Source organism: Pagrus major, chromosome 12 (assembly GCF_040436345.1).
Source record: "Pagrus major chromosome 12, Pma_NU_1.0".
NCBI classification, from domain to species: Eukaryota; Metazoa; Chordata; class Actinopteri; order Spariformes; family Sparidae; genus Pagrus; species Pagrus major.
In genome coordinates, this window is record NC_133226.1 from 14,085,186 (window position 1) to 14,097,718 (window position 12,533).

Here is a 12,533-nt window from a genome sequence, read left to right on the forward strand (position 1 = left end):
ATTGTACTCAAGCACAGTACTTGAGTAAATAAATGTACTTAGTTACATTCCATTTCTGGCTCATACTATAATGTAACTAAGTACCAGTATTCCGGGTCTTGCCTTTCTTCATTAGCCCTGGGAACTAAAACGGAGTCAGTACAAAGGCAGTGTTTCTTGAGAAACACGGAAGAAGAAGGCAGCCCTCAGTCAGTGAGTCAGTGGGTCAGAAACAGACGGAGGCATCCTGCTCCGCCCTCACCACCACCACCACCACCACCTTCATCATCATCGCTCAGCGCACTGTCATCTGCTTTTAGGAGGAGACAGTCGAGAAGGGGGAGACAGGCTGATAGTTTGCGCTCTCTAATAAAACACAAGCGTCATGTCAGGCAAAGAATGGTGAGTTCGGTGAGAGTTACCGAGTGGAGAGATGAAAACAGTTGAGGAAATGATGTGAGGACGACGGAATGGCAGCTGGCGGGGAAAATAACGACGCAGAGGTACTTTAGTTTAACAGCTAACGCCAGCCGTCAGGTCAGCTAGCTAACATCGTGAGCCCGTTCAAGTTAACTGTGTGGACTACAGACAGACCTGTGTTGATTCAGGAGAGGCCAAGCAGACAGAGGGCAACAGAAAACACCAGCCACAGCCAGTAAGTGTGACTAAGAGCGTGTGTGTGAGAGTGTGTGTGGACGCGTTCATGTACACTAACTCACAACACCAGTTCCAGTTAGCTTAGCAAGCACAACTATTCATCTGCTGCTAAGTGATCTGTGATAGATTTCGCATCAGAAGTCAAAGGAAGGGAGCTTGTGTTTTTATGATTATCACTTCAATAAATGTTTTGAACAAAAGTCACAAACCAGAGATTTAATAAGTTGGAATTGATCCTGACAGATGTGAAATATTCATCTGCTCCATCGACAGGTGTGATGTTTCACTACAGGTTTATTTATACTCTGTTTTTAGTTCATTATCAGTAGAGGTACAGCTATCTGAAGCTAATGTTATTGTAATAAAACAGCCATGCAGTAAATCCTACCTTAATAAGGGTTGTAATGATTAGTTTTTGTTTAAGGGGTTATGACAAGAGCTGGATCTTTGAGGCTGATACCTAAATTTATATTTGATAGTTTAAAACCAGTGTGTCAGCCAATATTTATTCAACACTCCTTTTTTGATAAGGATCCCTTGAATTTGGTATAACGAAAAGTGACCAAGCTTAAACTCAGAATTCAAACTCAGAACTTCAATATTTACAATATTAATGAGGTAATAATACCAACTCAGAAATATTTATTTTTTCCATGACTAAATAAACAAGCTGTTCTCAGAGGAAAATAAGGTCCCCAGAACACTGTTTGGCGCTAGAAAGGTGGCAGGGTCCGCCACCATAAACAAAGTAAAGCAGTATGACATGTTGTCATCCTTTACAGTCAGTTTGTATATTCAGTTTATTCAGTCATAACAAAGAAGAGAGTTTGTTTATTAAGTTTCTTTTAGTCAATGAAGATCTTTCTCTTCTGATCAAAACTACACAGTGCACCTTTATGGGGAGCCATATTGATATTGGAATTTTCTGGGCGTGCAGTTGTTTTGGAAGCGAGTGACAGAGAGACTGCAGGATGGATCGCGATGAGGTAGTGTATTAATATGTGATTTTATATGTGATATATGTGATCGGATCTGAGCACGGGCATTAAGAATAACTATATAAATATAACAGTCTTTTCGCTGATGGTCTCGTTTACTGTTACAGGTTATTTATAATCATCAGGGGGATCACAAGACTGTTTCATAAACACTTTCCTCGTAGTCACTTTAAACAATCATTTTTGATAAGGATGTTTCGAATTTGGTAATTAAAGAAAAGTGACTAGCAGGATGAATTTGACAGGTCTTTCTGCAGGACAAACCTCACAGAGACGCTGTTTCTACCTCAAACATACCTCAAACATATCTATAGCATGTGTGTACTGCAATTTCTTGTTACATGTATGGTGATACAGATATTTCTGTGATAAGCCGATGGTGGCCAATACTATATATCAACTTCATTTAGTCTTAAATCAGTTTTGTAGATGTGTTGATTCTTTGTGGGGATTTTGGATGGTGCTGTTGAATTATATTGCTGTTGTTAGAGCTTGTTAAAAAGGTGCAGACAAGGTGATTTCCTTGTCCATTATCAACATTTTTCTAAAGCAGTTTAAACAAAAACTGAACATTATACAGCCTTCATGTGTAGGTATGGTTGAGCCTGTTTATACCTGGCATTAACATGCATCTTGGGTGATCCAAACACAAGTGGACATTTACATTAGAATCTCACTTCTCTGCTCTATGCATATAAATATATACATAGCTACATCACTGGCTGACAATGTTTTTTACACAAAGAAAGAATTTGTCATAGACGGTGTCACAAAGTTGATAAAATTTCGAGTAAGAGAAGAGTCTGTTTTAAGGGAGTCTGGGGATTTTCTCTGCCAGTGACAAATAAGTAGCCTATTACTGTTCACTGTATATATAATAAAATGTTGGCTTCTTATGTAAATCTAGTGTAAATGGTGAAATCAGTTGAAACAGTGTGTTCAAACAGCTTTGAAATGTTGACAAGGAAGCACCAAATAATACAGACAGACTGGTACAGCGATGCCGTGGTAAGGAAAGAAACCACTTAATGTTTTGCATTTAATGCTGAATTTAAAATAAGGCTTGAATGATTTAGAATTTGCTGGTATTTCTTTTTAATTTCCTGTCACTCAACTACCAAGGAAATGGGGGATACTGAAGTTATTAGTTAAATGGTGCATTGAGTTGAAACAGACCGTGGGTTCACAAACATCTGCTGCAATGCAGGTAAGAAAGCCAAAACACATAACTTGCAAAATATTGCCAAATGTAAACCAGACGGTGTAAAATCCACTTTGCATGTGGTAGTGGCTATTATACTGAGGAGGTCAGTTGCGTACGTGTAAAAAATTGGCACCGGACTCATGTTGGCGTCCTGTTATTGTAACAGCCATTATGACCTGTGACTGGATCACAATACGTGTTGGTGATCGTTTACACTGGTATTTCGAGATGTCCACTTGTGCTCAGATCACCCAAGTCACAGGTTAATGCCAGGTATAAACAGGCTTATTATTCACAAGCCACTCAAGTCAAGTCTCTTCAAAGCCGTCAAGTTATTTTTCTGTTCAGGCTTCATAATGTTGGCTCGGTTATCTGGTTTTGAGAAGGGAAGAAGGGCTGTTTGCCATGTTTTAGTCAGCCCCAACCAACAATACTAATATGGATTCTTGAAGTGAGTGTACACTTTGTGAAGGGGATGACTGCACTGAGGAAGTAGATACAGTATTAACTCAACTTTTGTCACAACAAGACAATACTTAGCATGATATCTTTTTAGGGTAAGACATGCTGTAAATGGTATAGAGTTGTGTAAATGTTGTTTTAATGTTTGAAAAAGAAAGTACATATGACCCAGATTTTTTTTTTACATAATAGTTTTAATAGTATGTAGGCAGTGTTGATTCATTAGGCTACTCGTCAAAGCACTTGCAGCCTATTTAGCATATTTTGTTAAAGGTCTTTACTGGAAGAACATAATCGGTGACATGTATGGGGAAAGTACATTATTTTTGCATCAGGGATCATGTGTAACATTCTGCAGGTTTTATCCAGGTCACATGCAAAGAACAGCACTGTCAGCAGCTGTAATGGAGAAAAAAGAGTTTGCTAGTTCAGAATGGAACAATCAGCAACATCAAAGCAGCAGTTACTTGTTTTTCTATGTCACTTTTTTGTCAAAATAATGTTCAGCACAATATTAAGATTAATCGATCACAGAGAGACTTGCATCCCCCACTGTGGTGTGGTTTAGGGTAAAAAGAAATGTGAAATTGCCCTGTGTTTACCCAAGTCTTAATTCACACACATTCTCATTTAGTCGCTTACTTGAGACTATTATTTTCATGATTTATCAATCAATCATGTAGTCTATAAAATGTCAAAAATGTGATGAATGCTCGTCATCGATAAGACTCTTTATATACTTTCATAAGATGCATTTAAGAGGCTAAAACCAGCAAATGTTCTACATTTCTGCTTGAAAAATGACTGAAATAATTAGCCAAATGGTTGGCAACTTTTCAATTGATTGACTAATTGATGATTTAACTAATCGTTGCAGCTCTAATTTAAGCTTTTACACTGTTGATGATCTGCATTACTTTCACTGTCATTTGTGGTTGTTGAACCAATTGGAGGTATCACAAAAATAGTACTCTTTGTCAATATAATTACTTTAACATCTCCACTGAAAGACACATTTTTTTATTTTTTTATTTTTATGCATCATAAAAGTAGTTTTTTCCCCCCTGGTCTTGTATTGCACTTCAGCTGGATATTTGTGTTCAGTCATTCGTAGTGAGTGACAGATGCATGTATGTTTGTGTTGTGACAATGTTTATGATGCCTATTGCAAAGCCACTCTTGAAGAAGAGATTTTAATTTCAAAGAGATCAATATATATTAGTTAAGGATCCCTTTTAAAACAACCTTTTCCATAACGCTGTCTTTTTAATAGTTTTTAAACACAAAAAAGAGCCAGACAATACATTCACCCATGCAGCAGGGAAGGGAAACACCTGTGTGTTCCCCATTTCACTTTCATTACATGAGTCTGTTCAGTACATTTTGTTGATGACATAATGTGAAAAAGGACTTTCTTTTTCTGAATGTTAAGGGATGGCAGAGGAGTGACAGAGGTCCCTACCTACAATGCTTTTTTTTTCAGTCCTCCAGTAGTGAGCCCTCAGGATATAAGCTTGGCTATCAGGATACACATGTTAAGTGTTGATAAAGCTGCCTGTAATTCCTTTTACACAGTTGTAACTAATAGGTGGCTACTGGCCACACTTCTGCAATAGGAAGTAACACCCCAAAAAAGTGCTATTACGATAGTATTTTGTTGTTTTCACTGCCCGGCTACTTTTTGTAGTCAGTTTTGGGGAAGTGTGAACCCACTGAGACAACTTCAGTGCTGTGTCAGTGTATGGGAGGTGGGTGAGCAGTAATGCCAAGGAAAATATGAACTTTAGACACAAGTCTCTGTTATTGTACTGTTTGCTCAGTGACTAAAGATTACATCCCACAGTTAAACCAACTGTTTTGGCAAACTTTTCTAGCCTTCCGGCCTTTTGTCATTGTTTCCTTCTTTGGCATATGAGAAATAATATTAAGAGAGGCAGAGATATGTTTTCAAAAGATAAAAGGGGTTTTTCCTGCCTAACCCTCTGAGAGATTCACAACAGGCGGTACAGTTTACATTTATAGCTGGGGGCGTGGTCACTAGTCAGAATATGAATACAATGGCAGGTATGAAATTATTGTTGAGTTTCTAGTATTAGATGAGCAAGATTAGTAACAGGAAAACCTCTTTAGACTATGACTGGTGGTGTTATACAGTGCAAACTAGAGCTTGTACAGTATATTGTCCAATTTTTGCTGATATGAAACCTTTTTTTTCAAAGATTTTCAAGGTACTTTATTGTTCTTTAATTAGCAAACACATACAACACAAAAACACCCAATCATTTCTTCATTTAGAATCACTCAATGGAGTGCTATAGGGATGACATATTTTTGTCCAAAGTGGGACCGTGGGCCAAAGTTGGTCCGCCATATGGTTCAAATCGGCACACCAGATATTTCTAGAGAAAAATGTATATATTTAAAGGTGTAATATGTAAGAATTTGCGTTGGAAATTTTATCAACCAAATGTGAAGTACCATGTTGAAGAGGTATCTACTGAAGTACGAGTGGTGTAAGCACCTACAGTTACCTGGTGCTCCAAGCTCATAGTACGGACCACTAACTCCAGTGCTACCTGAGTGAACTGGCTAATGGTAGCTACTGTAAGCAGCATTTAGCGCAAAATCTGGTGAAATGCTGCTCCTTATTTGTTCCAATTATAAATTCGACAGGTGGCAAATTCTTACATATGGACCAAAATAATTATGATATAAATGTCTGTTAACTCTGTTTTATTTTTGTAAGAACAAATGCTCTTTAAATATGTAGGAGCCCTAATTCATTTTTCATGTTAAAAATGCTACAGGTGTTTGCGTTTGGCTCGGACCCTGCTGTTAAGTTCCAGTTTTGGCCCTCCAGGGGAGAAAGTTTTGGCACAACTACTAGCGACCTACATCGCGGTCACATGACTTAATTGTCACTACCACTAAGCTTCCAACACTATACTATACACACTTCACTATAAACTGATCATTCTACAAGATGTAAAGTTAAGGTTTTGAACGGTTTGTAACTAATGTCCGCCTGCAAAGATGGACTAGTGAGTAGATGAGTCTGGTGTTTAATGACGTTTAATGTCCCAGACACCCTCTCTAGTCTCATAAATGCTTTTTAATTAAAACGCCAGGTATTTACTGAGTTATTTTACGTCAAAGAACAAAACGTGAACATTTCTTAAACTTGTGTTAACCCCAGACCAAATCCCCATTCAAAAACCCATTGACTTTGAGACGAGGGAACTGGAATTGCAAAAATGACAGCTGATTTCCGAGTTTTAGGACTTTTTCCTGCGGCACTCTGTAGCAACAGCATAGACAGCCATCTTTACGTACATACAGTACATACCACTACAGAGGGATCCCTTTTTACCGCTTGTCACATTGTAATTGTAATTGTTTGTAATACAAACACATAACATGGGGTGTTTTTACATTTTAGATATAAGAAAGGGTTAGTAAAAATAATGACTAATAATAATAGATAAGTTGAAAGAAAATGTAAACAAATGAGGGGCATTTTCGGGGAATTATACTTTATCCACTTCTCTCAAATTTAGTTTTCTGAAGCCTCATAGAAAAGTGATGCTTTCCATGGCAAACAAACTTGTTTCGTTGTTGTTATTGTTTCAGTGCACAATAATGTTTATTGTTTAACCGTGAAATGTCCTGCTTCAATCACGTATGTATCTTTGTCACAAGTATTTGATGAACACATTTGAGGGATCATTGAAAAACGTGTGTTAATCTAAATACTAAGAATATGGGCCAATATATTCTTATCAGAATATATTTACTCCCTAATATCGGTATCGGCATTGGCCCCAGAAATTCAGTATTGGTCAGGCTCAGTCTACAGGTATTCAGGTATTAGATTAAGTTTTAGTGGGTATGTTGTTGTAATTAGGATATAGTTTGTCCATGATTCTCAGGTTTTTTTTAGGGGAGCGCAGCTGCAATATCTCAAGTTCTTTCCTGAGGTTTCAGTGGAAATTGGCAAAGAAACATTTTTTTTCCTAGTTTGAAGTGCCTCCATTGGTATTTTGATACTTAGCGTCTCAAGTAATCTAAAGCCAAATCTTAAAAGTGATAGATAGTGCTCTGTCTGTTGTCATAAATCCCAAGACTTTCAGCAGCTGGTACTCAGGAAAACTCAGTAGACAATGAGTACAGTGTGGAGTCTGTGAGTTACAGCCATTTAGCCTGAACTACAAGCTTTTTAGTAGAATGCTCATATATGATATTATTTTGCCAAAATTCTGGTTTTGACAGGCCTTTATCACAGCAGATATTTGTACTTATACTCATACTCATACTATAAAAAGCATGTATGTTCCTAAATTCCTGTTCTATAAAGCCATAATTCATTTAATTTCTTCTCATAATGTGAAATGCCCAAATTTCTCCTGTGGAAAATGCATATGAAGAATATGTCACTGTTGAATGAAAGACCCATCTGCAAGGTATAGTCTGTTGATGAGCTCTGATTTCTGGTTGGGAAAGTTGTTGCCTTGGCTTCGATCAGCTGGTAGATCCTTAAATAAGATAATGTAGTCCCAAGCTGCTTTCGTAGGCCAACAATACAGCCAATAATTTCAGATTCCTGTTTTTCTAAGTCGGTTTAGGGGCTGCCGTTAACATTATCGGTGGTTAAGTGCAAAATGTCAAGAGCCAGAATAAAGAGATGATGTCAGGAGCCAGCATTGGAGCAGAACACCCATTAAGGGCAAAATGTGTCCTAGCTGATAGCTCTGACCTCAACTAGCACCAAGGCCCAGATAAGACACAGCGAGGAACTGCTCTTACTCTTTGCCTGTCTGCTACTTGATAAACGTTTTGGGTGTGTAAACACACTTACAAAAAAGTTTGAGGGGAGTGTTTTCCTGTGTGCTTAAACAGTAAATCAAAAACAGTATATCAAAGGTTTGCAACTGTGTAGAATTTATTGTGTTCTGCCTCACCTGCCGAGGGCTTGTAAACCACACTACTTTGCATTATTATTTGCTTATTTTGTAGCTACCCGATATGATTAAATAAAAATATTAGCTTTAACCTTTTATGGTCAAAACAGAAATATAATCACCTCAGTACAGGATGTATTCAAGGATTTTACAGGATCAGTTCAACAAAAAGTTAAAATTCAGTCATTATCTACTCACCCCCATGTAGATGGAAAGTCGGGGGAAGACTGTAGTCCACAAAATATATATATATGATGTGATGAGGAAACACATGTTGGGGAACAACAATATACAGGTTTGACTTTGTTAATAAATAATGAGGATGTGTTTGAGTCATCATTGCTTCCTTACTTGAGTCATCTTTTCCCTTCAACATTCCTGTCTTCAATATTGAAAGAGCTTTAAGTCAAGTTATTTTTGATCTATTTCTATAGCCCAAATCACAAATCACAGCTCCACACAGGTACCAGCCTGAGTCATCCTCGTGTTTAAGCTTTATTTGTCCATAAACTCAGATTCCTCTCCTCTTGCATTTGTTTTCTTCTTTTGTTTTCGTTTTCCTTTGTCTGCTGTAAAGCACTTAAAATGAACTCTGTTGTGTGTAAAGTGCTATATAAAGAGTTTAATTATTCAGCAAGTCTCACTGAAGTCACTTACACAATAAATAATATACATAGACTATGTAATGTATCGGCAATTAGTCCTTAAATGTCGAACGTAGGAACAAGCATTTCTAACTTTTAACTTAAAAGTTTTTAGTAGTCTAAAATGTTACTGGAAGCCAGTCCTCCGGGTTTAAAGCTTGCAATTCAACTGTGGATATGAACTTTAGTTAGACAAATATTTGGTTGTCACATCTCCTCCTGAATTCCTAAAGCTGTAGTTCCTCTTCCACCTTTCTCTTACCTCTATATTTATCACTTCTTAAAACCCACTTAGGGTAGATTTGCTTACAGGTGATGTTATCTGTTTTATTGCTTTTTTTCTTTTGATTTGTATTAATTTAAACTGACACTTTTTTGTGTTTTAAAGCAGCTACAAGAAACTTTTGTTAAAAAAAAACACTGTTTACCTGTTTGTGATTTTTACTCTGATATGCCCTAACTATTTAAGTTTTAACTACACCCTTGGCTCGGTGCAAGTGTGCCCGAGGTAAGCCTAAGTGCTTCTGTTAACAACTTGTACAACTGAGGGCACCAGGTAGGCTACTTTTACTTTGCACCAGCTTCTGTGCTGCGTTCTACATATAGTAAGGCACCCTGGCAAACTGAGCTGCAACAGTTAAAATTTGCATACAATTTGCAAGCCAAAGTTGGTATTGCAGTAAATATTTGTAATTCATCATGAAATGCAGCAGACATTTCATTGCAACACACAAATGCACATTTTTCAAGCTAGAATATTTTATGAATTTATATTTATCCTCAAGTAAAATTAAGTTGGCTAGCCATCATAACGTTAGAGCAGTACTGTATGTAGTGGAGGTGGGTGACTACAGACAGACAATCCTATTTGATGCAAAGCCCTTGTTCTACTTTTGTTTGACTTGCTCAGGGTCAGTCAGTGTACAACTGCTGTCAGCAGCAAACTATGAGAACATGGCGACAACTGGCGATGTATAACAAAAATTTGGGACACTGTGTAACATAAGTTATACATAAAAACAGAGTGCAGTCATTTGTTAACCATCTGTATTAGCCGACAAAGGTTTTACGAACTGTTCCCAAGCACATGTAATAATGTCTCTTACACAATCATGTTTCACAAAGTGGTGAACCTTGCCCCATCCCTGCTTATGAACAACTGAGCCTTTCGAGGATGCTTCTTTCATACTCAGTCATGATACTATCACTTCTTACCGATTAACCTTTTTACCTATAAAAAGTTCGAAACAGGTGTTTTTGGAGCATTTCACAACTTTCCCATGTGTTGCTGACATCAAATTCTGACTAAGCGTATGTTTTCTTCAATAAATAGGACTTTTTTTTCCAGTCATCCACTGTAAAATTCTGGTATTCCTTAGCCCACCTCAAGTGTTTGGCCTTGTTTCCCCTCCTGAGAATGTATTCTCTAAGACCCATGCAAGACAGTCTTCTTCTGACTTGATGAAGTACTTTTTCTGTCTCTCAGCGAACTAATGTTGATGTATTGATCTTCTGATGGTAGGTCTTTGCATGCAAGTGATCGAGTTTCTGAAAAGCTTTTTAGATTTAACATGTACTGCCCCCTCAGAGTCTAGCCATGATTTGACACAGAGTAAGCCCCACTTTACCGAGAATAACAACTTGACTTCTGACTTTTTCATTTACTTTCTGAATCCTCAAACTTTACGATTTTTTCCAGGTTTATGTGACAATATGAAAGATTTTCATTGTGGGCTCAGACTTTTGGATCCCACTTTATATTTTAAGAAGGATTAGCAAATGATCACATTCCATTCTGTTTTGTGTTTTAGCTTTCTTTTGGGAATCGGGGTTGTAACCAAAGTATTCCAGTCTTATTTTCAGATAAAGATACCAACCAGTTGGGGTGCCCATTAGCTCAGTTGGTAGAGCGGGCGTCCCATGTACAGAGGCTTTGTTCGAGTCTGGCCTGGGGCGCTTTGCACCCCCACCCCCCACCCCCCACCCCCCCATCCCGTTTCCTGTCATGTCTGAAGCTGTCCTATCAATAAAGCCATAGAAAGGCCAAAAAAATGATTTGAAAAAAAGATACCAACCAGTGGAGGAGAGGAGTGGAAAATGGTATCCCTCAATGATCGATAATCGGCCCAGTGCTATTTACTCTGTAGATATGAAATTTCTTTTCCAACTCAGCACTATGCTGAAGATACCATCAGGTGTCCGTCAGCCCCACTGCAGCTGAAACTGGGAATAGATGAGTTTTTTCCCCTCAGGTTTCATATGAAGTGAATACTGATTGCACAATGTAATGGCTATAAATTAATGACATCATCCGATTTGCTAAAAAGCCATGAAAATTGGCAGTCTCTCCTCTGTTTGAAAAACGTATAAATACTGTCAACTTTGATCTTCTCTGATATATACCAACACTAACACAAGCCCAATGTTGAAACCCTGTTGATCTAGTGCTTGTTTTGTTTGTCCTGGCTTTTGTTACACTATTGCGCTACATGATGCTAATCGACACTGGCTCTAAACATTGGACTTCTTTAACTGTGGAAAGAAAATAACTTTGGATACTTAATGTACTGGAGGTCAGTAGTTGAAATACATACTCAAACAAATTGCACTTACAATATGATTCCCTATTGTGATTATCTGTTTATTCCTGAGCCTCTTATGGGACAGTTGGAATGATCCTTCACCCCGGTTACATTACACGGCATATCCCTTTAACTACATGTATATAAGCCTAAAGGACTTAAACATGTACTGCAATGATTTTAGTTATTTGGTTTAGTATTGTGTACAGTATACTGTTGTTTGCTTCATGTTCTTTATCTTCCAGTGATTGTGCAGTTTGTTTACGTCATGTTTGTTTTGCACTGTATCACTTCCTCTATATGGTTTTTGGCTCTTATCAGTTGACAATACCACCCTTGTTTGGTTGTGCTTAACCAGAAGAGAGCTCAAGTGTGAGATGCTTTGAGCTTTACACTGTTTGGGCCTGATACTTTAGGTCATTGGTGTAGCTTTACCATATACTTTATGAACTGTCACCACTGTACAGGACAATGATGTAAAGGAAAGAATGCAAGGAAGTTAGGACTTTATTGATTATTTAGGATCAGTCAATATCCACCTAAAAAATAATAGACATAATGAATTAAAAACTTTTTCAGTATCTAACCATTTCAGTCATTACACTCAGAGCTTGTTTGAAGGTGGGAAAGTGACATGTCTTACTGCTTTTACCACGGTAATGCCTCTTAAGAGAACCAAAAATCAAAAACAGTGCAGTACCACAAACCAGAAGAATGTCTGTTTCAGTATACTTCTTCACTATGCAGTGCATCACGACAAAATTAGATCTTCAAGATTGTAAACAATAATGGCATTACCCTATTTGGATAATCAATGACATTTGGTTCCTTTTTTGGAAAATGGACTGTTGCTGCAGAAAAAAAGATCAAGTAGTAGAAAAAAGAGAAAAAGCCAAAATAGATTAGTGTGATTAAAAAGGGGGTAGAGGAATCTTTTGCTCTATACGGGCCCATGCTAGAGTGTTTGTGCGCTGAGATTGGTAGCTGCTATAGCAACACTATGGTAACAGAGGGATGACTAAACAAGCTTACAACGCATAGGGTCAACA

The 12,533-nt window shown here is 37.7% G+C and overlaps 1 protein-coding gene across 2 annotated transcripts in view; it reads left to right on the top strand.

Moving 5' to 3' along the window:
- The first annotated feature begins 266 nt into the window (after positions 1 to 266).
- Positions 267 to 12,533, top strand: part of LOC141005839 (tyrosine-protein kinase JAK2-like) — a 33,678-nt gene continuing 21,411 nt past the window's right edge. The window contains exons 1-2 of one of the 2 annotated variants that reach the window (XM_073477882.1): positions 281 to 634; positions 1,524 to 1,622. In XM_073477882.1, the coding sequence (XP_073333983.1) occupies positions 1,608 to 1,622 (15 nt within the window). In that variant the 5' untranslated portion in view covers positions 281 to 634; positions 1,524 to 1,607. Of the gene's footprint in view, positions 635 to 1,523; positions 1,623 to 12,533 lie in introns of both variants that reach the window. The other variant, XM_073477883.1, reaches the window with a different exon arrangement.